The following is a 27,268-nucleotide window of genomic DNA, read 5'->3' on the forward strand; positions in this document are numbered from 1 at the left end:
GGAGATGTAAACAGGGGAGGAGCAATGGGATGAAAGAATAGGAACCAAATTACATAAATATTGTGTACTAGTTGAATTCAGTGTTTGTGTCCCTGCCTTGTGTACAGTGGACACCACACCCTCTTGCAAGAGTAAAATAAATGACACTACTGATTCAGATCTTGTCTCGGACTGAAATTATTGAAATGAGTGAGTTTTGTTTCTCACAGCTCAGTTTGTATCATCATTTGCCTTGTGGTCAGAATTACAGTGGTTAGTAGGTGGAATGGCATTGAAGATGATTGAGGTTAAGATAGTAGAGTCTAAAACCTGTTGCAATGTGAAGAAGATGAGATAGAAAATGTAGACATTAGGAAACATTAGAATGAGCAGAAACAATGGCGTAGCTGTTCATTAGGATGGCTTTTTTTCTTTGGAAATTCAGCTTGTCATTGTCAGTGAGCCTGGCTAAATAGGCTTATGGTACATAAGGCAGGTTGTCTCTGGAGATAATTAGATCTAGAGTGCAAGTTGTCAAGATGGAATAAATGGCCCACCATATCTTTCAAACTACCTTGGAATCATTGCATCTATGTTCACCAGCTAAGAAATTAGCTGTACATTTGCCCATAGTTTACTGGGCAGCATTTCCAAGTGTGGAGTCTCCGAGTACCTTCAGTGCAGCATCCTAGGGTGGCTTCCCCATTGCAGTGTGCAGTAGGTGACCCCATACCCCACCACTCTCCAAGGGCTGGAAATTCCCATCAAGGTCAGCCTGAAGCTTCCATCAGATGAGGTGAGTTACTTTACTTCTCCAACAGTTGTCATGTGTTACAATGTTTAATGCTAAAAATCAGGTTATAGTCCAATGGGTTTATTTGGAAGCACTAGCTTTCGGAGCATTGCTCCTTCATCAGGTGGTTGTGAAGGAGCAGTGCTCCGAAAGCTAGTGCTTCCAAATAAACCTGTTGAACTATAAACTGGCGTTGTGTGATTTTTAACTTTGTCCACCCCAGTACAACACTGGCTCCTCCACATAATGATTAATGCACTGATGCAGGAGGAATGGAGTCAGAATCTCCAGAATGTGATGACCACTCTTTGAAGGGAGGCGTTGTTGAATTGTGAAAAGTAGACAAGCGAAGCAGCCCAGGAAACTGATTTCCTCGGTCTGCAAGGATGTGCCGTAGTGCAGGCAGTAAAATGGAAATGTGTGCCCATCTTCAAATTCAGGGAAAAAAATGATCTGAGAACATAGGAATAAAATTAGACTATTCGGCCCCTCCAATCGGTTCTGACATTCAGTGAGATAACTGATGCATAGCCTATCTTTGGCGCATATCCTTTAATAAACCTTTGTTTAACAAAAATATATGTATCCCTGATTTAAAGTTATCTAGCATGTAAGCGACTCAACTATACACTCTGGATGATTGTGGATTAGTTGAATTTTGATGATTATATATTTAAGATCTATTTTTATATTAATGTTTGTGCTTGAAAATTCTGCTTATTTTTGTAAATTTGTCAAAATGTTAAATTCCCAATAAAAATATCTATTAAAAAAAAGTTATCTAGCATCAACTGCTGTTTGTGTAGGGGTTCCAAACGCGTACCACATTTGCCACGGCATCTGCACATAAGTTTTAAAGTGCTACTGCGTGGGTTTAAAGTGCAGAAAGGTCACAATTGTTTTTGTTTATTATAAAATACAATTGCATTGGCAATGCTTTCGACTTTAATTAGTTTTGTCTGTAAATACAAGCCAGCAACCTCCACCTCAGCAGCATACTTTGCAAACTGTCTCCAGTTTTTGCAAAACATGTTTAGAGATGGGGTTACAGCAGTCTTGCGGGGAAGGGGGGGGGGGGAGGGGAATGCTTGAAAGATTCAGCAGATTAGACAGCAATAATAGTTTCAGGTCAGTGACCTTGCATCACAACCGAAGGAAGACAGACACGTAAAAGTTTTTAAGTGGATGGACGATGGTAGTGGGCAGGAAGAGCAAAAATGAACTTTTTTGCAAGGATGGGAGGCGGGGGAGATTGGGATTTATGCACCAGTTGTAGCGGTCGTGAGGGTGCTGGGGTGGTGGGGCAAACAAATGTTGTGACCAATGAGCTATGAATGGCTACATTAATAACAATCTGAATACAACTTAAGGGGATATGGAAAGAAACAAGTTGAGTACTGACCCAATAAAACAAATAATGAAACATACAGAATGTGATGAGGCCAAAGTGCACGGGAACACCTTAGCAGGGTAGGACCAACATGGGGATTTAAAATGAATAGCATTTGGAAGGTCATGGTCACACTTATGGATTGAAAAAGTGTGTTCCCCAAAGCAGTCATCCTCTAACTGTTTTTATGTTTGGCTCACGAATGTGAATAGCAAGTCCAGCATTATTTTCCATCTCTAATTGTCCTTGAGAGGGTGACATCGAGCTGTCGTCTTTAACTGCTGCAATCCCATTATGTGTAGGGACACTCGCAATGCTGTTGAGGAGGGAGTTTCATGATTTTATAATCATAGAGATGTGTAGCACGGAAACAAACCATTCGGTCCAACTTGTCCATGCCGACCAGATATCCCTAACCAATCGAGTCCCACCTGCCAGCATCTGGCCCATATCGCTCCAAACCCTTTCTATTCATATACCCATCCAAATGCCTCTTACATGTTGCAATTGTATCATCCTCCACCACTTCCTCTTGGCAGCTCATTCCATACACCTACCACCCTCTGCATGGAAAAAGTTGCCCATTAGGTCTCTTTTATATGTTCCCCCTAAACCTCTGCCCTCTAGTTCTGTAATCCCCACCCCAGGAAAAAAAACTTTGTCTATTTATCCTATCCATGGCCCTCATGATTTTGTAAACCTCTATAAGGTCACCCCATAGCCTCTGACGCTCCAGGGAAAACAGCCCCAGCATATTCAACCTCTCCCAATAGCTCAAATCCTCCAGAACTAGAGGGCATAGGTTTAGGGTGACCTATAAAAGTGACCTAAGTGGCCATGTTTTCATGCAGAGGGTGGTACGTGTATGGAATGAGCTGCCAGATGAAGTGGTGGAGGCTGGTACAATTGCAACATTTAAGAGGCATTTGGATGGGTATATGAATGGGAAGGGTTTGGAGGGATATGGACCGGGTACTGGCAGGTGGGACTAGATTGAGTTAGGATATCTGATTGGCATGGACGAGTTGGACTGAAGGGTCTGTTTCCATGCTGTACATCTCTGTGACTCTATTCTGTACCAGTATCTGTGGGGAGGGTAAGGCTGGTTAAAGCTGCAAATGTGTTGCTGGTCAAAGCACAGCAGGCCAGGCAGCATCTCAGGAATAGAGAATTTGACGTTTCGAGCATAAGCCCTTCTCTTATTCCTGATGAAGGGCTTATGCTCGAAACGTCGAATTCTCTATTCCTGAGATGCTGCCTAACCTGCTGTGCTTTGACCAGCAACACATTTGCAGCTGTGATCTCCAGCATCTGCAGACCTCATTTTTTACTCTAAGGCTGGTTAAACCCAGGAACCGGTCCTCCCAATCCGAGAGGGGGCGCTGTGCTTCGTAGGTGGGGCTCCCACTGAGCGGGAGCCTCTTGTCAGGTTCGAGCGGTCTTTGGCGTGAGTGGTTGTTGTGGGGAGGGATTACTCAGTTTACGGCAGTGGGGGCGAGCTCCGCGCGACAGTTTTGCGGCAGAAGGAGAGGAGTCGGAATGGCGTCGGGGAGTGGGGTGAGTCCCCGGGGGGGGGGGGATTGGGGGTAATGGTCGGTTCAGCGGAAGTGGAGGGCAGGCTGAGTCCGGTGTGACCGGGGCCCGGCCTTAACCGAGATCTACCCCGGAATAAACACACACCGGGCCCGAGAGGAAGGGGGGGGGAGGGAAGGGGGGGGGAGAAAGGAAGGAGGGGAGAGGGGAGAGGGGAAGGGAAGGGGGGGAGGGGAGAGGGGAAGGGAAGGGGGGGGGGGGAGAGGGGAAGGGGGGGGGAGGGAGAGGGGAGGGGAAGGGGGGGGGGAGGGGAGAGGGGAAGGGGGGGGGGAGGGGAGAGGGGAAGGGGAGAGGGGAAGGGGGGGGGAGGGGAGAGGGGAAGGGGGGGAGAGGGGGGGGGGGGGAGGGGAGAGGGGAAGGGGGGAGAGGGGAAGGGGGGGAGAGGGGAAGGGGGGGAGAAAGGAAGGAGGGGAGAGGGGAGAGGGGAAGGGAAGGGGGGGGAGGGGAGAGGGGAAGGGAAGGGGGGGGAGGGGAAGGGGAGAGGGGAAGGGGGGGAGGGGAGAGGGGAAGGGAAGGGGGGGGAGGGGAGAGGGGAAGGGGAGAGGGGAAGGGGGGGGAGGGGAAGGGGGGGGGGGGGGGAGGGGGGGGGAGGGGAGGGGAAGGGGGGGAGGGGAAGGGGGGGGAGGGGAAGGGGGGGAGGGGAGAGGGGGGGGGGGGGGAGGGGGGAGGAAGGAGGAGGGAGCAGCGAGTGGGTAATGGGGAGAAGGGAGGGGGAGAGGGGGTTAATGAGAGGGGAGAAGGGAGTGGAAGAAGGGGTAGTAACGGGGGGGAAGGAAGCACTGAGTGGGGGAGGGGAGTGGGAGCAAGAACTGGGGGGAGTGGGAGAGAGAGAGAGAGCGGGCACTGGGGGGAGTGGGAGAGAGGGAGCGGGAACTGGGGGGAGTGGGAGAGAGGGAGCGGGCACTGGGGGGAGTGGGAGAGAGGGAGCGGGAGCAAGAACTGGGGGGAGTGGGAGAGAGAGAGGGAGCAAGAACTGGGGGGAGTGGGAGAGAGAGAGGGAGCAAGAACTGGGGGGAGTGGGAGAGAGAGAGGGAGCAAGAACTGGGGGGAGTGGGAGAGAGAGAGAGAGCGGGAACTGGGGGGAGTGGGAGTGGGAGAGAGAGCGGGCACTGGGGGGAGTGGGAGAGAGAGCGAGAGCGGGCACTGGGGGGAGTGGGAGAGAGAGAGAGAGCGGGCACTGGGGGGAGTGGGAGAGAGAGAGAGAGCGGGCACTGGGGGGAGTGGGAGAGAGAGAGAGAGCGGGCACTGGGGGGAGTGGGAGAGAGAGAGAGAGCGGGCACTGGGGGGAGTGGGAGAGAGGGAGCGGGCACTGGGGGGAGTGGGAGAGAGGGAGCGGGAGCAAGAACTGGGGGGAGTGGGAGAGAGAGAGGGAGCGGGCACTGGGGGGAGTGGGAGAGAGAGAGGGAGCAGGCACTGGGGGGAGTGGGAGAGAGAGAGAGAGAGAGAGAGGGGGGAGTGGGAGAGAGAGAGGGATCAGGCACTGACTTGAATGCTGTCCAAAAAAGGGAAGAGGAGGAGGAGAGTAGTGGGGGCAACAACTTGGAGAGGTCAAAAGTGAGTTGGCAGTAACAGGACGGAGTGTGAAAATAATTGAGACAATAAATGTGTACAATAAATTCATATTAATAAATATGTGCAAGATATATGGAAAAGGGCTACAGTTAATTTATGAAAACTTTTAGAAGTATTTGTGTGAGTTGGGAGCTCTTTAAAAACTTGGAGGTCTTTAAGTTTGGGACAAATTTGTCGCACTAGGTGCAGACAGTGTATGGTTGCACCTCTAGATGAGATGAAAACCAGGAAGTATCAATCTGAAAGGGTATTCAGGAGAAACATCTGTACCTGAAGAGAGTTAAGAATGTGGAACTCGCTACCAAAGGGGGTGGTTGATGTGACTGGAATAGATGCATTTAAGATTAAGTTAAGCATCTGTGTGATAGAGAAAGGAAGAGGATGGTTGGCATGTTGTGTGGAGCACAAACACTGACAGAAACCGTTTGAGCTGAACAGCTTGTGTGTGTCTGTGCTGTACAGGCTTTGTAATAAATACTGTGTTGTCAACAGGCAAAATAGTTTAATCTTTTAGTCTTTGGAATTTTTTTCCTTGAAATTAATCTCTTGTCGTTGTTGCTTGTGAACATTTACAAAAGGAAGTCTGGACAAATGTCTGTTTAGCAGAATTCCTGATCTATCCTCTGGTGATCCAATGTTGTTATCAGCCAAAGAATCGCTCGTTACGTAGGTGGATATATCTGAATAGTAAGATTCCATAGGGGAGGAAGCCTCAATTGCTAAGGCAACATAAGGGCAAATCCACTTACGTTAACGTTTTAATGAATAATATTTGGAAGGAAGTGTACTTTGGAGAGGGGAGGGCATATCCAAAAGCAAACCTTGATTTAAATTCAAAAAGAATTATTCAAACATGCATTCCAGTAAAGACATTTTACCACCTTTACTCTATTCTCTGCTCAATGAGATAGTTGTTGATGTGATGTAACACTACATACGCACCGTGGTCACATTGAGGTTAAGACCTGTTATTAACACATCTTTCAACCAAATTTTAAAATTTATCCACAGTGCTGAATACAGAAAAGAGTTCCAAAATTGCATCAAATATAAGAAAAATGTTGCTAATGCTGGAAATCTAAAGAAACAGAAAATGTTGGAGAAACTCAGCAGGTCTGACCGCATCTGTGGGTGAACTGTTCTGAAGAAGACTCTTATTGGACCTGAAACATGAACAGTGCTTCTCTCTCCCGAAATGCTACCAGACCTGTGGAGTTTCTTTCTTCTTATACTTTCTCATTCTAGTACTTTTTTTATTTATCTTAAATAAGATAAATAAAAGGTCAGGCTTTAGTTTTTTGAATGTGTCCTCTGGATCTTTGACTTCCTAGCAGTGGAAATAGTTTTCTGTTCACAAAAGGTTAATCCAATCAGCCTTTACCTTTCTAAATTCTGAAAGTGCAATCTAAAGTTAGGTAACTTCCCTTGTAATTTTAACTTTGGAGTTTACTTTGTGTGCTCCAATTTCAAGAGAAAGACCATTTAAATGGCCATTATGTCAAGATTTTGCTTTTCTTCACCCTGCTTCTCGATCAAATATTTTAAGGCTGAAGCTTCAACATGCACAAATACCTGTCTCTGGGTGAAAAACAAATCCAAACATTGCAAGTTTCCATCATTTGTGGTAAATTAGCAATTTTAGAATTTTAATAAATCAGTAATTTGATCTGCTCCAGAGATCTTGGTAAGAAAATCACAGGAGCGTTTCATGGAGAATTGGAGAGAATGAAATACAATTTGAGTATGTAACTTTGCATTTGGAGTTGTCAAGTTAAAAGCAGTCTGCTTGATTACTATCCCATCTACAATCTTTAATTCGTTCTCTCCACCACTCATGTATGATGTGTATCACATAAAATTTGCATTGTAACAACATGCAGATTCCTCAGGTTGTACCTTCTAAATCTGTGATATCTATATCGCAACGCCACCATTAAGTTCTCTCTCAAGCTACGCAGCATCCTAACTCAAAATTACTGCCATTTCTTCACTTTCATTAAGTCAAAATCCTGGAACTCAGAGTCATACAGCATGGAAACAAACCCTTCAGTCCAATCAGTCCATGTTGATCATATTCCCAAACCTGCCTAAGCTTGGCCCATATTTGTCCTATTCATGTACTTATTTTAATGTCTTTTAAATGTTGTACCTCTAGCTGCATCCACCACTTCCTTGGGAAATTCATTCCACACTCAAACCACTCTTGTGTTAAAAAAAAATGCCTCTCACGCACTTAAGTCTTTCTCCTCTCACCTTAAAAATATGCAATCTAGTCTTGAAATCTCCCACCCGAGGGAAAAGACACCTGCCATTCACCTTATCCATACCCCTCATTATTTTATAAAACACTAAGGTCATCTCTCAGCCCCTCACGCTTCAGTGAAAAAGTCCCAGCTTATCCAGCCTCTCCTTATAACTTAAACCCTCCATTCCTGGCAATATCCTGGTAAATCTCTTCTGAACTCTCTCCAGCTTAATAATGTCCTTCCTATAACAGGGAAACCATAACTGGACACAGTACTCCAGAGGAGGCCTCACTAACACATTGTACAGCCACAGCATCACGTCGCAACTTCTATAACCAGATGTCTGAGCAATGAAGGCAAATGTGCTAAACGTCTTCTTAAAGACCCTATCTATATGTGATGCAAACTTCAAAGAATTACATACCTGATTCCCTATGTGTCTCTGTTCTACAACACTGCCCAAGGCCCTACTTTTAATTGTATAAGTGTTGTCTTTGTTTTACCAAAATGTAATACTGTACCTCACATTAAACATGCTCCCTAACATGAAGGGCTTTTGCCCAAAACGTCGATTTCGCTGCTCCTTGGATGTTGCCTGAACTGCTGTGCTCTTCCAGCACCACTAATCCAGAATGCTCCCGAACAGCAATGTGGATCTACTTTCACCACTTGGACTGCAGCAGTTCAAGAAGGTAGCTCAGTGCTACCTTCATGACGGCAGTTCGAGATGGGCAACAAATGCTGGGCTTGATTTTTATCCTCATTGTTCCACGAATGAATAAAATGAAAGTGGTAGATGGTCGATAAAAGAAAATATAAAGAACAATCTGCATTGAAGGAGAATAAATGAGCTAATAATTTGTTGGTGGTGGTCAGGCAAGAGATGAAATTTAACAATAAATACCATGTGTTAAAAAAGAGGGAAATGGTCTCAATTAATTTTTCTACTAAACATTTATAGAACACGAAACATTACAGCGCAGTACAGGCCCTTTGGTTTCACAGGTCAGTGCAACATCGAGGACCAATCTGAGGCCCATCTAACCTGCACTATTCCATTTTCATCCATATGCCTATCCAATGACGGTTTAAATGTTGGGAGTCTACTACTGTTGCAGGAAGGCTTGAACAGTTTTGGGGTCTTTCATCTAAAAAAGACGAAAACTGGCCGTATAGAGGTCTTTAAATTGTGAACGGATTTGAAAGAGTAGAGGAGAGCTTTCTAATTGTCAGAGAGTTTAAAGCTAGGCTTCATGAATAGAAATAAAGGTCATTGATAAATTCAAGCATGAATCCTGGTGAAACTTTACACATATAGGGTACAGTGCGGAACTCTATGCAAGGCAAATTGAGGTAATTGCATGGGGCAAGAAAGAGGTTATGCTGATGTATATAATCATGGTTGAGGAGGTTTCTTAGAAACGCTATACACATTTTAATTTGGTGACCTCAATTTTTATTGATACTTCCCTCCTTTATCTCCCAAACAAAGATAAAGGTTTGCTCCATTGATATTGGTTCTAGCTACTGGTCACAAAATGTGCATGTGCATCCACATTCCACAACTCCTGAGTCACTTTCCTTACTAATCCTTATTAAAATGCATTTAGGCCTGTTTATGGTCCCAAAGTTTGTTTGCTTTAGTAAATCCCCAAGAAAGGAACAGAGTTTCCAATTTGCAGGATCATAAAATTCAAATGTAAACAAGGAGTGACCTCTTTCAGAGGTAGATTGGTCATGACTTCTGCACAGATACATTTGGAACAGTCTTTCCACTTGAAGCATTTTAAATTAGAGTAAGAATTAAAAATGGAATCTGGTATGAAGTGGACTTTCTCACCACTTTTAAATCTCTAATAAAAACTGTTGGAATAGATGGACAGGTGAGAGCTGCAATTTAAGTTGTGTGAAATGGAAGTGTAAATAGAAGTATTACAAAGTTGGGGTCTGCCTCTGATATCCTTTTGGTTACAGTGGTTCTGATCATTTCTGTATGAGATCTTGTGTCTTGCTGTTTCATGTCTAATTATAAATGAAGTAACCCAGGGATGCAACGAAAATTATGCATTTTGATGTAGTTTAATGGTGGATTCAAGAAAGAGACTTGGAAGTGTTGCTGCAAAAGGTAGGAAGATTGTTAGGTTAACAAAGCCATTCATAAAGCATGTGAAATCCTGGGTTTTATAAGTAAAGGTATGTATTGTGAAGGCAAGGATATTATGATGGTATGCTAAACGTTTCACAAAAGATTTGAGGGGCGCTAGCTGGAGTATTGGGTTATTTCTGATCACTATGTTTGGGAAGCACATGAAGGCTTTGGAAAGATTATAAAATGATGGAACAGAAAGTTTCCCAGAATTACAGTAATGTGGGTAGGCAGGGGAAACTGGATGTGTTTTTCGTAGAACAGAAAAAGTGAAGATTTTTTTTAAAGAGGTATTTAGAATAAGGTTTCCAGTGGCTGCCATATAAATAAAGGGGGAACATTTAATATGATTGTTGAGAACCAGAGGTGACAAAGCTATTTTTGCAACAATTGGTGTGGGTTTGGAATACACTGAAGATGCTGGAAACATCTTCATTGCCAGCCTTAAAAAGTAAATTTCATAAATAATTTAAGCAAAAGTGAATTACAGACTCTGTATGCCAGCCTATTCACTCTATAGGCTGAATGGCCTTCTATAACGCACTATTTGATGCTATCATATGATGTGGTTACCTTATTTTTTTCCATTGTGTATTTTTCTTGTCCTAACAAAGAGAGCCTGGCAAATACTTTTAAGTTCACGCTTCATTTTGTTAGTCTTGTGAATAGATAGGCCAACAGTCAAAACAAGCTCCACCCCTTCCACTGGACCCCAATGTTGCCTTATAATGTGAAGGGTAATAACTAATTAATTATGTGCTCCATTCTTCTTTGTGATAGTGCCCAAGTTGTTTCTGGCATTTACGTTTCTGTGCAGACGTTTATTACAAAAACTGACCTACACTTTGAGGTTCTGCGATTCGAAGCTTCGTTGCATCAATGCTCGCCCAAGTGTTTTCTCAGTTTCCATGCTCCCTTAAAAGCCTGGGGACCTCCCCTTCTGTGTTTGCTAGCAGGTCTATTGACCCAAAAGAATATTGTCATGACACTGTGATAGTGTCCTTGGAATCAACACTGCCCCATTCCCAGAGATTGATTTCTTGATGTTATCAGCTCAGCGATGATAAGTCTTTAGCTCATTAGTTGCAGGATTGGACCTTTAGAAGATTTAGATTTATTTCTCGTTTTCTCTCTGTGCTCAGACTTCAGGAGGTCTCCTTGCTTCTCACTGGGTGTGGATTAAACTGCAACCTGACCAATCAGAGGCTTGTTGCTATTCTGAGCTCTCCTTAACCCGTAACAAATGGTGCTACTTTTGGGCTCAATCTTTCCAAAAAGTAACATTGTTCCATATTCATCAGTTAGCTTCACTTGTTTTTCCAAAGCTGCAAACAATTTGTATATTTTTCTCTTTTTAAATTGGTATTTGTTTTTCTCATTTTCAGCTCATAGTCCAAAAAAAGTGGTCTCTTACAATATTATCTTAGTATACGTTTTTCACAAACTTAATTTATATTTTGTAACTGTTGTTCTTTAACCCCATGAGATATGAATTTAATCCCTCGCATGCTGCTTTTAACTTTGTATCAGGAATTAGATGAGGATTGTCCTGCAGTGACAGTCGGAAATCCTAAATGTGATGAAACAAAATGGAAAATGAATAGTAAGATGCTGATATGTGGATGGTGGAAAGATTGGGTTAAAATACATAATTCTGTCCAGGAATGGTAAGGTAATGCCATTTTAAAAAAAAACAGACCATTTCTTTACTTTTTATAATCGTGGCAAGAGTAAAAATAAATGATTGTGGATTTCTTGATGCTCTTCATAAGGCTTCGAATGAAATTGATTCCTTATTGTTCCAGTGTTATAACCAAGACCTGGGTGATTGTGCACAGTTCCTTAATGCTGAGCAGGACAATTCAGTTTCTTAATAATATTCAGTGAATGCCAGCAGATTATTTTACAATTGGGAGTATTGCAGTGGAACTTGTTCCATTGCTGATCCTATTGTAGTCTCCTTCTCAGTTGTACAGCACAGATGGAATCCATTGGGCCCATCAACCTGTGACAGCTCTTTGAAAATCAGATTAGATTAGATTACGTACAGTGTGGAAACAGGCCCTTCAGCCCAACAAGTCCACACTGACCCGCTGAAGCGTGAACCCACCCATTCCCTATTAGTTGAAGATGAATGTAACGCTGGCCTTTATATTGCCAGACACAGAATTAAGGGTAAAATTCATGTTTTAGTAATACTAAACCCTGATTAGAGCACATCAGGAGAATTGTGCGCAGCTCAGCATGTTGCAGTATAGGAAGGATTGACTTTGGAGGGATTTACCAGAATGATACTTGGACACAAACCATTAAACTACAAATAACATTAATGTGAACTAGGGTTGTATTTCTTGGAGCTTTGAAGGTTAAGGATTCATTTGATTAAAGTTTAAGATTTTACGGGAGATATATACAGTGAGGAATAACCACTTCTGTTGAAAGATCAAGCACACGTAGGCAGAACCTGCAGATTAGAGCCACACGATTCAGGAGAGGAATTAGGAAATGCACAAGATGGCAGAAGAAAGAGTAACAAATTTCTGCAAATGATAACAACTACAAGGTCAGTTATTATATTTAAATCTGAGATTGATGGATGTTATTCAGGGTATTCAGGGTTAAGTGGAAAAGCTGGGTGTGTGGACTTAGATCGCAGACTAGCCATGATCTCACTGAGTAACAAATTAGGCATGAGGTGTAAATTGACCTTATCTTGTACCTATGCAAATATTTCATTTCCCAGTTCTATCCAGATTCCTCTTGACAGTTACTATTACATGTGCTTCCACCATCCTTTTCGCCAGTTCATTCCAGATCACAATTGATTGCAACACCTGATTCTTTTATCAATTAACTTAAGTCTATGTCCTCTGGTTACTGACCTATTTACCAAAACACTGTGTCCAATTAGTTGCTTTATTGTTGAACACACCTCTGTTAAATCTCCTAATAATCATCTCTGCCTAAGAAGAGCCATCCTCTTTCATGAAACGTAGTCCCTAATCCCCTGTAAATCGTTGTTTGTTTTTTCACCTCCTTTGGAGGAGAAAGTGAGGACTGCAGATGCTGGAGATCAGAACTGAAAATGTGTTGCTGGAAAATCGCAGCAAGTCAGACAGCATCCAAGGAGCAGGAAAATCGACGTTTCGGGCATAAGCCTTCCTGAAGAAGGGCTTATGCCCGAAATATCGATTCTCCTGCTCCTTGGATGCTGCCTGACCTGCTGCGCTTTTCCAGCAACACATTTTCAGTTTTCGTCTCCCTTGCCACTCACTTAATAGCAGCTAGGAAGGGGAAGCCTGGCTGATTTTCTTCTCTATCCCTTTCTGTTTTCCCACATGCATTTGGAGGCATCAAGGCCATTTCTAATAACTCAGCAATATGAAATAAATCAGTTCAGCACCTACTTGCAGTCTTAATCACATTTCTGGGAGGTTTCCTCCAAGAAGGTTCAACAAAACCGAACTAAAAACTGTGTTGAACAGGAAGAAATCCAATATTTCCAACATTAGCACCATTCATCTGAATTGGATCAGTTCCTTTCTCTGAGCTGTATCCCTGTGGGTAGCATTCTCACCAGAGAGTCAAAAGGTTCTGCATTTAAATCTGTCTTCCAGGGACTTGAATAATCCAGGCTTTCACTGCCCAGTGTAGCACTGAGAGAGTACTGCTTTGTCAGCCTTGCTATTGCAGGTATTAAGCCCCTCTGACAGGTAAACAGATTCAATGGCACTACCTTCAGAAGAGGAGAGAATTCTTCAGTGCCTTTTGATCATCCTGCATTACAAAAACAGATTATCTGGTCATCGTCACCTTGCTATCTGTAGGATCTTGAGAGTAACATGGCTCATATGTTTTTGATTTTGTAACTAACTCGAGTTCAAGTATTCTTAATTGGTTGTAAGGTACTTTTAAGAAGACCTGAGGCAATGAAAGGTGCTATATAAATCTTTTTCTTTCTTTTCCACTCAAGCTGGTACCTACTTGCAGGGCACACGTAATTTCCAGGGAATGAAACACATTTGATTGTTTTAATAAAAGCAAAATGCTGGCTATACTGAAAATCGGAAATTTTAAAAAAAGTTAGAGAAACTCTACAGGTCTGGCAGCTTCTGTGGACAGGGCAACAAAGTTAGCATCTTCAGTCTGATATAACTTTCTTTTTGGAGCAGTTTTGATCAGTGAGTGTTTCATTTTGTTCTGTTCCTAATTTTATCTTGGCTCTGTCCTCCATCCAGACAAAAAACATGGACTTCCGCAAGAAGTGGGACAAAGATGAGTACGAGAAATTGGCGCAGAAGCGGTTGCAAGAAGAAAGGGAGAAGCGAGATGGTGAGTTGATGTTTGAAGTGGCCGATCTGACCTGTTACAGGAGGTACTCTGAAGTAACCTATAGCTAGCTCCATATCCTAATCCATTCTGTTTTGGTTTCAGCAAAGCCTCCAGTACCCATCAAGCGTGAACTTTTACGTCACAGAGATTATAAAGTGGATTTGGAATCCAAATTAGGAAAAACCATCGTCATCACAAAAACGACACCCCAATCTGAAATGGGAGGGTGAGTGTTTTCTTTCTTTCCTGTTTCCTCCTCTGAAGATACTGTCTGTGGCAGTACAGGCTGCCTACAGGAAAGGCTGATGGGATGGAGGAGGTAGAGTTTGTGCTGGGGTATTGTTTCAACAGAAGCAACCTGCCTTGCCCTCTCCACTACTTTAGATCTGCTATCAAAATGTCACTGGACTGGGCTCAAGAACCCAGGATATTGGTCAGGGACATGAATTAAGATCCCACCATGACAGCTAGTGGAATTTAAATTCAATTATGTCTGGAGTCGAAAGCTGGTTTCAGTAGAATCATAGAATCTCTACAGTGTGGAAACAGGCCATTTGGCCCTGGAAGTGCACCTTGACCCTCCAAAGAGTAATCCTCCCAGACCCATTCCCCTATTCTATTACTCTACATTTGCCCCTAACTAGTGCACCTAACCTATCCATCCCTGAACATTATGGGCAATTGTAGCATGGCCAATCCACCTAACGTGCACACCTTTGTATTGTGGGAGGAAACTGGAGCACCCAGAGAAAACCCATGCAGACACTGGGAGAACATGCAAACTCCACACACACAGTCGCCCGAGGCTGGAATCGAACCTGGCTTCCTGGTGCTCTGTAATATTCATAATGAAAAACTTCAATTGATTTTCATAAAACCTCATCTGGTTCATTGTCTTTCGGGAGGGCAATCTGCCTCCCTTTTTGGTTCTGGCCTCCATATGAATTCCAGATTCTCGGCAATCTTAACCTTTCTTGGAAGAATGGGCTTATATTAGACAATTAGTTCAAGGACAACTGGGGATGGACAACAAATCCTGGCATTGCCACTTATGCTAATGCATCATGAAAGGATAAAAACAAAACTTGTGTCTAAGACTGGTGCTAGACTGGCATGTTGTGTTCAATGTTAGTTTTTTTGAGTATATATCGTGAAAATTAGGAGTCAGGGTAAGAGAGTTTTGAACTGCATGTGAGTTAAGATCTAGCTTTGACTCGAGGAGTGTCACTCCCACCTCTGACTTTGAAAAATGTGAATTTAGGTGCCCAAAGCAAAGTTGTTCTAAATTTACTGACAGTAAACTTTTTCTGAAAGAGTAAATATTATTCTTGTCAAATGCATCAAAACTTGTTCACCTGTAAGTTGTATTAAAGAATAGACTGAGCATGAGTTTTGCACACCTATGCAGTGGAAATATAATCTTAAAGTGAGAGAGCAGTTTGGAAACGTCTGCAGACCCATAACCCTCTGAGATATCTGTGCTTCCTAATTGTGGACTTTGGGAGCATTCCCAATTTGAATCACACCATTCGTTGTGCCCCAAGCTTTTGAATACTCCCGGTTCCTCTCTTTGCTCACTTTAAAGCACTCCTTAAAATCAACCTCTTTGAGCAAACATTTTAGTCATCTGATCTAAAATGCCTTTATGCTCCTCAGTTTCATAGTAAATTCTATAGTCTCCTGGTGAAACAACCTTGGGATGTTTTGTTCTGCTAAAGTTGCTCTATGAATATCATTGTTCAGACGCACGTAGAAGTACAGAACGTGGTCCCACAAAAAGTACAGATGCTAGTACAATTAACCATTTTAAATGAGATCAATATATTTTTGCTGACCAAGTACTTAAAGGAAAATGATGCCAATGTAAGGGGATGGAGAGTTAAGATTACAGATCTGACCTGATCTCCCTGAGTGATGGAGCAGGTTGAATGGACTAACTGACTTCTTTCTACTATTGTGGACCATGGAATGATGTAGTTGTAAACTGCTAGGCTAAAGTAGAAGGTGGATTTTTCACGAAGAAGGGAGTTTCGGGTTATCTGGGTAAGTGGAAAATGGGGTTCAGGCCAAAATCAGATCAACCAAGAACCTTACTAAATGGTGTAGGTTCAAGGGTCTAAATGTCCTACTTTCCTAATTTGTTTGTAAGAATTATCGTATGTAAAATAATCCTTTTTCACTGCCTCCCATCTTTTAAACTTAGTTTGACTGTGGTTTCTTTTGACAGATATTACTGTAATGTTTGCGACTGTGTAGTGAAGGATTCCATCAACTTCCTGGATCATATCAATGGCAAAAAGCGTAAGTGAACAGTACAGGAATGGGTGGCAGATGACAGCAGTGTAACCGTACGTAGTTCTATTATTTCAGGATTTTAGTTCATGTGGTTGCTGTACACTTATAAAACATGTTACTTATTGTGCAGACTGTCACTATTTCATTAACGCAAATTGGCAGTAACGCGATTGGTGAATGGGGAATGCTGTTTCTAAAGTGTGAACTTTAAAAGTGTGTGCTAGCTATAATGTGATTAGAAAGCCAATGTTTTGTGCAATTTTTGTGTGGCGTGGGGTCGCGCAGGAACACAACTATCGTGTTCTTGAAGAGCTACCTCTATATTGGTAAAAATACATTGTTGGGGGGAAAGGTGTCTGAACCTTGTGCAGTCCTCTCAATTCAGCAAAGCATCAGTAATCAAAAAAAGCAGATACTTATCTGAAAGGATTGTGGAAAGAGGTTTTTTAGTTTGATTTATTATTGTCACATGTACCTCGGTACAGTGTAAAATTTTGTTTTGCGTGCAGTACAGGTAGATCATACCATACAAAGTGCATAATAGAACAGAGCAAGGAATACAATGTTAAGGCTGCAGGGAAAGTACACACAAAACGATTCAAATTTTAAATTTAAACACTGATGAGGTCCATTCAGAAATCTGATAACAGGGAAGAAACTGTTGGTATCTGGAATCTGTTGGTAACTTCCAAATTGAATTGAGAAGAGCAATTTTACAAGCTAGTGGGAAAAAGACAGTTAAAAGATTAAGTTCTTTCACACAGCTCGCATAAGCAGGATCTCCTCTTTCTATATATGATTCTGTTAAGTTGTTACCCACCTCTGCCACTCGCAGTGATGTAGCTGGAATTCAGAGTACTTGAACCTGCTGTTACAAAACTCAAGATCTATCACTGGTTGCTAGCATCATGTGGAATGACAGTGTGGTTCAGTAATTTTCTAGTGACAACACCAGGTCATGATTTTTCAAAGTCCATCAAAATATGAGCTGCGCCTGTTCAGTAACAGTATGGGTTGTAGGTTACAGTGATGGGAGAAATGGTGATTGATGAAATGGGTGTACTACAGCAATGGAGAATGACCATGTTGATAGGTGTCAGAAGGCTGTAGAAATATCACTTTGCTGGGAGAGGCAGTTACATCACAATAATGGGAGAAGCTAGATAGATATGCAGGATGAGGACTGTGGTCATGGGAGAAGCAGGGGAGTAGTGATCATGAGATTGGGTGGCTACTATGAATTGAGAAAAATGAAAGGTGCAGATTGCCGTTTGAGAGGGTGTGGAATCTTGTTCAAGCAGAGGCCACATTAATAGAGGAAGAGGGAGTGAGTAGAAGAAATGTTGAGCTTGATAAAATAAAAATGGGAGATGCCATTGAGGGGAATTGAGGCATCTAAGGATTTAAAGGAAAGAAGAGCAATGGTTACATCCTCAGATACTAAAGGAAGTAGCTGCAGAGATAGTGGATGCACTGTTAGTAATCTTCCAAAAATTCTTTGAATATGGATTCCCAGAGGATTGGAAAACTGCCCATGTAACACTGCTAATCAAAAAAAGCAGGGAGACAAAATAATGTAACTATAAACTTGTTATCTGTCATTGGGAAAATACTCAGGACTAATAGAATATTTAAAAATACATAATATATTCAGGTTTCATGAAGAGGAAATGATGCATGAATAATGTATTATAATTCTTTGAGGGGCTAACAAACTAGTAGATGAGGGGGAACCAGTAGCCATAATGTGTTTGGATTTCCAAAAGCCATTCGATAAGGTACTCGTCAAAAGCTACTTAATAAGGTAAGAGCCCATGTTTTTGGGGATGGTATATTAGCAGGATTAGTGGAGTGGCTAACTAACAGAAAACAGTTTAATTCAAGGTGGCATTTCAGGATGGCCATCTGTAACTAATGGAGTACCAAAGGGATTAGTGCTCTGGCCCTGATTATTGAGTCTTTATTAATGACTTGGATGGGTGAAGTGAATGTACTACAGCCAGGTTTGTGAATGGCATAAAAATAGCTGAGCGTGGAAATCGTGAGGATGACACAAAACATCTTCAGAGGGATCGACAGGCTAAGCACGTGAGCAGAAACTTGGTAGATGGAATATAATGTGGAAGAATTAGGTTATGCACTTTGGCAAGAAAAATAGAGGAGCTGAATTTATTTAAGTGGAAAAAGACTGCAGAAAACTGCAGCCCATTGGGAATTTAGGATCCTTGTGCATGAATCACAAAAAGCTAGAATCCAAGCTCAGCAGGTAATTGGGAAGGAAAATGAAATCTTCACCTTTGCTTTAAAGGGAATGGAATACAAAAATAAGGAGGCCTTGCTGAGATTAAAGAAGGCACAAGTCAGACCACAACAGGACTGCCATGCACAGTTTTGGTCCCCTTACCTAATGATATAGATACTAGTGTTGGAGATAGTTTGGGAGGTTCACTAGCTTGGGGAGGTTTTAATGATGAGACTAAAGTAGGTTGGGCCTATATTCATTAAAGTTTAAAACAGTGAGAGCTGGCCTTATTGGAACATGTAAGGTTCTTAGGGGACTTGACAGGATCTATGGAATCAAAGAGCTGCCAAGACTGATACTTGAGTATATTCAAGGCTGAGATAGTCTGACTTTGTTTATCAGTGAGGGAATCGAGGGTTATGGGGAGGAAGGAAGGAAAATGGAGTTGAGGATTATCCGATCAGCCATGATCTCTTTGAATAGTAGAGCAGACTCGATTGGCTGAATGGCCTCCTGCGGTTTCTTTGTCTTGGCCTTGTTACTCAGACTGGCTTAATGTTCCAAATGTATTAATTACATTTAGGAAACAGTGTCTCCCACAGCATTATTTCCAGCCTTTGGATTACTACTATGGTACCACTATGCCACCACCTGAATCTTCAAAGCTTGTCCACTATCTCCAAGGCAAAGTCAGGAGTGTGATGGAATACTCCCACTTGCCTGGATGATTCCAGTTCCGGCAACTCTGGACTACTTGCACCTAGAAGGACAAGGTCAGCAGATACATGGGAACACCAGTGCACACAATTTCCTGTCTGAGTTCTGACTTTGAACTTAATCTGTCTTCCATCTGTGTTGCTGGGTCAGAAAGTTGGAACTCCCTTACTGACAGCACTGGTGTATCCACACACCGTGCACTGCAGCAGTTCAAGAAGGCAGCTTACCTTCTCCAGGTTAATTCAAGTTGGGCAATAAATGATTACCAAAAAATTATCACTCATTTCCCCCCACAACTTCCCCATTGTCACATTACATCGACACTGAGACCAGTTTTAGCATGCTGCCCTGTGGAATTTGCTGTCTTTAAAGGCACAGGGAATATCATTGGATTTTGTTATTTGTGTAAATCTAATACTACAGTAGACCATCGTGGGAAGGTGGGTTGTATACTAACTCCAGAACCACTGTCTACATTGTTCTGTTATCTGAGAGATTTGGAGAGCCAGTAATCCCAAATGATTTCACCTACATTAAATACAAAACACCTTAACTGGATCAGATAATCCAGCTCATGCTTTGATGTATACTGTTTGTCTGATTTCTATATTGAATAAATCAGAAGAATGGTTGATGGCTTGACAGAGCCCTGAGAGATAAAATGGACTCACATCCACGTTAAGCTGGGTTAATTTTTATGCTCTCAGTGCAAGAAGTTATGAAACTCTATTTATCCCATAAAATTGGCTGCTGTTCACAGTAAGGTTTGGATCTAGTTCAGTAATGATTAGATGCAGAATTAAAATTCCACTGTGTTCAAAAAATACATTCCAAAGGAGCCAAAATACTGTCCAGGCTGCACATCACGTTGTGGTCAGGTGCATTGAGTTTATTGGCGATTATGGTAAGATAGGACATGAGTACAGAATGGATCTAAATCTTACGAGCATGTCATGGTACTTTATATTTGTGTGAACACCTGGGCTCTTTGCTCTAAGCTGAGCATTAGTATGGTGTGTTCCAGTTCATGAATGAAGTATTGGATGACATGTAAAATAGACTCTGCTTTCATTCAGTTGACAAACATTGGCTGTTTTGGCATGGGTTTTAAACAAGTTTCCAACTGTTACGACCTGTGGCCCTCCCTATCACCCTACTATAGATCTCATGGGTATTGTTGTGTGAATGTGCCAACTGGGAGCAGGGAGTAGGCAATTTAGCCCCTGAAACTTGCTGTGTCTTTCTGTAAGATTCTGACCAATTTGGTTTCTCCTCTTTCAAGCCTATTCCCAATAACCTTTTACAACTTGTCAGAGTGTCTTTCTCATAAGGCATTTGTTTCTGATTGTCTGGTATTTTTAATTAAACTAATAAAAGATAGGTGTAAAATCATTCTTGGATAAATAACAATTTTGAGATCTCTGGATTTGGCTTCATCCAAATTCAGCTAGACTAGGGGAGGCAATGGCCTAGTGGTATTTTCACTGGACTGTTAATCTGGGGACCCGAGTTTGAATCTCACCATGACAGATGGTGGAATTTGAATTCAATAAGTATCTGAAATTAAGAATCTAATGACTACTATAAATCCATTGCCAATTGTCAGAAAAAAAAATCTGGTTCACGAACATCCTTTTGGGAAGGAAACTGCCATTCTGAACTAGTCTGGCCTACATGTGACTCCAGACCCACAGCAATGTGGTTGACTCTCAACTGCCTATGGGTAATTAGGGATGGGGAATAAATGCTGCCTAGCCAGTGACGCCCTCATCCTGTTACAGAATTTGCTTTCATTTAAGCTCCCCCCTTTTAAATTCATGGCAGCTGAACCAATTTTGCACAAACAGCAGCAGAAATGAGACATTCATGCCACCTGCTTTAGGGAATGATGCAGCATTAAATGAGGCCATGCAGTCCATCCTGTCTCTGCCAGCTGTTTGAAAGAGCTGTCCAATTTGAACCACTCCTCTTGCTCTTTAACTATAACCCAAGTATTTCTCCTCTATTGCACTTGTAATATGGTCAAAGTAGTCAGTTGGTGATGAGGAAATCCTTTTGCTGTTGGTTAAGGGATATAGCAGATCTATCTGAGCAGGTGTGGGTCAGTTAGCCCTTTGAACCAGTTCTATGATTCATTTAGATCAATATCTTATCTGCAAACAGCCACCTTAATTCATTAACCACAGAGCTGTCCAGACCTGATGGTAATCTTCCAATCTCCGTTTTAAGTTTTAATTGAACTCCAGCCTCAGCAGCTTTTAGGAAGAGAGTTCCAGATTTCCCCTCCCCTTTGAATGAGGAATTGTTTATTCACGTCTTAAATGGCCTAGCTCTAAGTTTATGATTGTAACTCTTGTTCTAATCTCTCACATTTGCCTACTGGGCCCAATTCCTACTTTAGACTCTTAGATTAACCTGCAAACATCTATACAGTAGGTGGTACAAGTTGAAAAGTGTGGCGCTGGAAAAGCACAGCCGGTCAGGCAGCATCCGAGGAGCAAGAGAGTTGACATTTCGAGCATGAGCTCTTCATTAGGAATAAAGAGCTGTTGATGAAGAGCTCATGTTCAAAACATTGACACTCCTGCTCCTCGGATGCTGCCTGACCTGTTGTGCTTTTCCAGTGCCACACTTTTCAACTCTGATCTCCAGCATCTGCAGTCCTCACTTTCCCCTGCTGTGAGGTGCAAGCCTAATTTAATGCAATCTGTCTTCATTATTTACCATTTCAACATGCTGTCATTCTGGTGAAACTGTTTTATGCTCTTTTGCATTCTAGACATCATTCATGATGTGCGGTGTCAGACAGAATGCAACACTGAGTAAGTGCGGCAGAATGACGTGTTGCCTTGATTCTTCCTTCAAGTGTGTCTTTTGTACTTGCGGGTCAGTGAGCTGTGCCAACAGATTTGATTTGATGTTGTTATTACTCGATAGACCAACGGAATTTGGGGATGTCAATGAAGGTGGAACGCTCGACTCTGGACCAAGTAAAGAAACGTTTTGAGGTCAATAAGAAGAAAATAGAGGAAAAGCAAAAGGAATATGATTTTGAGGAGCGCATGAAGGAACTCCGGGAAGAGGTAAGATTTGATTGGGGCCTTGGTGGAGATGAGGGCACCTCTATTACCTTGGGTACTTAATTATATGACTCTTTTTGCTTATAGGTTGCCGTATGAAAACAGTCCCTCAACCTGCATCACTTTTCAAAAGAAATTTCACAGTTTCACTGCTGTTTACTGTGTGCAAGTTTTTATATTTCCTATATCACAGCGGCGACTACACTTCAAAGCAAGTACTTGTTTGGGTGTAGGGTGGTTTGAGATGACATGACATTGTGCCAGATGCTACACAAATGTACATTTGCTCTTTTTGTTCAGAAGGAGTATGCAGCCTGACCAAAGCGAAATGGTTAGCAGTTCTCCCTCTTGTGTTGGCCTGATTTCATTGCTGGAATGTTGGTCGCTGTGCCTTCAACTCTGGAATTCACTCCCTGATTCACACCGTCTGTTCACCTGCACACTGTGTTCACCTCTCTTGCACCTTAGAATCTGAATGTTTTGATCAACTCCTCTGCCCTATTGTTTCCTTATCCTACTCTGTGTTACCTGTTTCCCTAATTATGCTTCAGTGGAACGCTTGGGGGTGTTTTGCATTGTAAAGGGAAGTATTTAATGCAAGTTGTGTTGTTGTAGGAGGAGAAAGCGAAGGCATACCGGAAAGAGAAACTGAAGGAGAAAAAGCGGAAAGCGGAGGAGGAGTTGACATTTGAAGACGACGATGAAATGGCAGCCGTGATGGGATTTTCTGGCTTTGGTTCGTCAAAAAAGAATAGCTGACCGATCCCACCAGATTGATACAAGACAGCCCTTTACTGACTTTTATCTCTTTCCCACCTCCCCTTGTGGTCCTTTTTTAATTCCACCCCCCCTCCCCCAAAAACCCAATTGAGTGGGAATGTGAACAGCGTGACTGAAGGTGCATTTATTAATAAAGGATTCTTCTGTTTAAAGTTACAAGTACCCCTTCTCCAAAACCTTTTTACAGAAAGGTTTCAGCAGTATTTAGGCTGCAGGTTGCATGGCTTTTGCCTTCAACTATTCCATGTTTAGGAATGGTAAAGGAGAAGCCATGAAATGTCCCCCATTTCCTGAGCTTATTCCTGAGTTCTTGCTTGGTTAAATCCCTGTTAACCAGGAAGCAACAGTTCCACTGAGTTTGATCTGTGCTGGCATGGGTGATCATGTCCAGGACAATGTTTATGGAGGTACACTTGGGTTCAGCACCCTTTGGGCCAAGGAGGTGGAAATCGGGCAAAGTTCCCACTGATTATTTTGTAGTGATCTTGCAGAAAATATGCATGCGTGCACAGTCTCTTCTGATTGAAGCCAAGCTGCCACATGAGGCATGGCCACTTGATGGAGGCTCCTGCCCTACACAGTAAGCAAACCGGCAATTCTAATGATGCATCTTTTGTTTTTCTTCAATTCGGTCCATTTCAGTCCAGGTGAAATCCTTTATTATGCATCTTAAAATTGACCAACTGATGATCTGAATTCAGGCCCTCAAATAATTCAATGAATTGAATGTAATTGTCTGTTTCTGTGAAGGAGAGATTCAAACATTGAGCTACAAGAATGAAGGTCTGAAGTTCTTTTTAATGGCAAGATGTTTTCTAAGCCTCTCAAATTCATTGTTGACTGCTGTTTTCTATGAAATTTGCAATCTTTGTAGAATTTTAACATGGAGATATTATCCATAGCAGATATAACAAATAATAGTGACAAGCTTTCCTTTGTGGTTTGATGTGTCTGGTCCTGACTCTCAAACAGCAGAATGTCTGCCCATTAAGTTCGCCAATCTCAGTCAATTGATTTCCACAACTTTGAATTGAACGTAGATGAAATAAATCAAAAAGTGTATTCCTGGTTCTCATTGATGTGGAGGTGCTGGTGTTGGACTGGGGTGGACAAGGTCAGAAGCCACGTGACACCAAGTTATAGTCGGTCAACAGGTTTATTTGAAATCACAAGCTTCCAGAGTACTGCTCTGTTGTCAGGAGAAGAAGCAGACTATAACCTGGTGTCGTGTGACTTCTGACCTGATTCTCATTAGCAGCTTGCACTGAATATGTCTGAAGTCGAACTGATGATGCTTTCTTTCCCATAGCCCTATATTTTTGTTTCTGTTTACATGTACAGTATGTTTCCAATTCCCATTTAAAATTACTGACGAATCTGTTTTCATGATTGTTTTAGGCAGTGAATTCCAGATCATCCTTACCTGGGTGTTTAAAGAAAATAATGCTACTTCTTATTCCCCTATGATTATTCTGCTAATTTTTTTATACTGTTTGACCTCTCACCCAGTTTGGGAATGTTTTTGAGAAATGATCTTCAAATGGAAAATGGTTGGGGATATGGTCCTGTGTAATGGGGCATGGGTAAAGTTTATTTCTATGTTCCTGGATAATAGAGGAAACATGAAGACTTCGAAAAACTGCAAGTTGCCCAGAGCCTAGGTGTTTTCAAGAGTAATGGATTGCCCTGAAATTCTTCATCCTGCCAGGCTAATTTATAAACCAACTCAATCAGAAAGTCAAACAGTGAATGATTTGTATCTGAAGAGTTGTTTAAATGCAGTGAGATGTTCCTGTTTTGGATTTTCTTTGTGTTGTGTGTTGTGCTCTGAAGTTTCTACTTGTGCTTTACTTTCTTCTCTTTCAGTTGACACTTGCAAGTACAAGAGGTTATTTTTATTTCTTACTGTGTGTGATCTCCATTAAAATAACTTGGCATCTGTGACGTTTTTTTTTAATTAAAGGTGACCGAAATTTTCAATTGACTTTAAGACATTTTCCTAAAGAAAAAGCAACTTAATTCCCAAATTTCCCTCCTATGTGGCTATTTAATCAGCTGCCATCTTCACTGATTGACATATGTACACCTCCGCTCTCCCTTTCACTGCCATTAATATACAGTTTAGTTCATTGTTTGCTGTGACATTTGAACCATAACTTATATTCCTGTGTGGACAGGCCTTGAATTAATAGTGATATACTCTGCTATATCCACAATGCACAGTGGTAGTAATGTATATTATTGACAAGATGCACAACTCACCAAGGCTCCTTTGATCTCTACCACTGAAAAACCAGGATAGCCGATGCCTAGGAGCACAGCTAATTGCAACTTCCCGTCCAAGCCACACACTGTCCTAACTTGGAACTACATTGCCATTCCTTCATTGTCACTAGGTTAATATTTAGCAATTTCCTCACTATCAGCACTGTGATTGTATTGCTGAAGTACTTGCAAGAATGCAGCTCACAACCACTTTCTCAAAGGGAATTCGGCATATGTCATAATCCTTGTCAGCTATATACACAATGAATTAGAAAAACATTATGGATCAATTGGTTTCAATGCATAAGGGCAGCAGCTTTAAGGAAATGGCTATAAATTTTAGTTTCAAGAAACACAGAAGGAAAGTTCAAACCAGTATTGACTTGGGCAAAGACACATTTTCTGATTGGACGGTCCCATTTGATGATTTCATTAGTTATCTGCAAGGATAGCAGCAGCCAAAAGGCCTAGCTTTACAACAGGAGAACGTTCACTCACATTAGGAGAAAATGAGGACTGCATATGCTGCGGAGTCAAGAAGTGTGGCCATAATTTTTGATATTAACTCTCATTGCAAACAAAAGGTCACAGTTTATGCCCTATGGCAATGCAAATTTCAGTGTTTCACTCCCTGTAAGAAATTAGTGTTATAAAAATTTCGAGTAAAAAATGAGGTCTGCAGATGCTGGCGATCACAGCTGCAAATGTGTTGCTGGTCAAAGCACAGCAGGCCAGGCAGCATCTCAGGAATAGAGAATTCGACGTGTTTCGATATAAAAATTTCACCTAGAGAAAGAGGAGGGGAAAGAATTGCAGGGCTTTGAATATCGCAATGGCTATTGATATTATAAAGGTGCAAGGCAATTAACAGGGCTGATTGTCAAATAAGACTCAAGTCAAGCCGCAAAGGCAGCATTAGAATAGGTTAGCAAAACTGCCTATAGAGATGGATTTTAAGAGAATTAAAGGAGAGTCATACAACACAAGCACATCCTTTGGTCCGACCATTCCATGCCAAATATAATCCCAAACTAAACTAGTCCCACCTGCCTCCTATTGGCATGTATCCCTCCCAACTCTTCCCATCATGTACTTATCTAAATGTCCTTTAAACATTGTAACTGTGCTCACATTCACCATTTCATTGAAGTTTATTCCACACGTGAACCACCCTTGTGTAAAAAATTGCTCCTCAAGAATTTTTAAAATCTCTCTTCCTTTCACCTTAACAATATGCCCCCAGTCTTGAAATCACCCATTCGAGTTGGAAGACAGCTACGGTTAATACTATTGAGAAGCAAAATGAGACCAGGGAAGTATTCCAGAACTGGAGCCAATGTTGGTCAATGAGCATCGCATGAATGGAATCCAGTGTGAGTTACTACAGACATCAGAGTTTTGGAATGCATAAAGTTAATCCAGGGTTGAAAATGGATGGTTGGCCAGGAATGTGTCAGGATATGCAAGATTAGAGGAAACAGCAACTGGAACAGGATTTCATCAACAGAAGAACTGAGGCAATGATGGAAATGTGCTGCAATACTTGGTTCATGGAACTTAACATATGGTCAGAAGTTCACTGCAGGGTCAAACAGAACGTCAAGCTTGTAACCTGTCTGGTTCAGCATCAGTGAGAAAAAGGAGGGTTAGATTTGTCAGTTGGAGAACAGCTGGTGGCAGGGACTGAGGACAATACAGGAACATAAGGACAAGAGCACTTGGCCCTTTGAGTCTGCTCTACCTTTCTATGAGATCATAGCTGATCTAATTTTAACCACAACTCTACATTGCTGCATGTCCCAGTTAAACTTCCATCCCTCTTGTTCGTACTATCTACT

General features: G+C 42.0%; 1 protein-coding gene across 1 annotated transcript; it reads left to right on the forward strand.

Annotated features, from left to right (window-relative positions):
- Positions 1-3,635: 3,635 nt before the first annotated feature.
- zmat2 (zinc finger, matrin-type 2) lies at positions 3,636-25,106 on the forward strand. Its single transcript, XM_060836959.1, has 6 exons — positions 3,636-3,719; positions 13,958-14,051; positions 14,154-14,277; positions 16,279-16,352; positions 22,243-22,388; positions 23,001-25,106. Exons 1-6 carry the CDS (start codon positions 3,702-3,704, stop codon positions 23,142-23,144), a joined length of 600 nt encoding a protein of 199 aa, XP_060692942.1. The 5' UTR covers positions 3,636-3,701; the 3' UTR covers positions 23,145-25,106.
- Positions 25,107-27,268: the final 2,162 nt, after the last annotated feature.

Source organism: Hemiscyllium ocellatum, chromosome 16 (genome assembly GCF_020745735.1).
Source record: "Hemiscyllium ocellatum isolate sHemOce1 chromosome 16, sHemOce1.pat.X.cur, whole genome shotgun sequence".
NCBI lineage: Eukaryota > Metazoa > Chordata > Chondrichthyes > Orectolobiformes > Hemiscylliidae > Hemiscyllium > Hemiscyllium ocellatum.

Bases quoted from the DNA above. Each gene is read 5' to 3' on its own strand.
- zmat2 (XM_060836959.1), top strand. The intron at 14,278-16,278 runs GTGAGTGTTTTC...TTCTTTTGACAG, and splicing joins CCCCAATCTGAAATGGGAGG to ATATTACTGTAATGTTTGCG. The intron at 22,389-23,000 runs GTAAGATTTGAT...GTGTTGTTGTAG, and splicing joins TGAAGGAACTCCGGGAAGAG to GAGGAGAAAGCGAAGGCATA.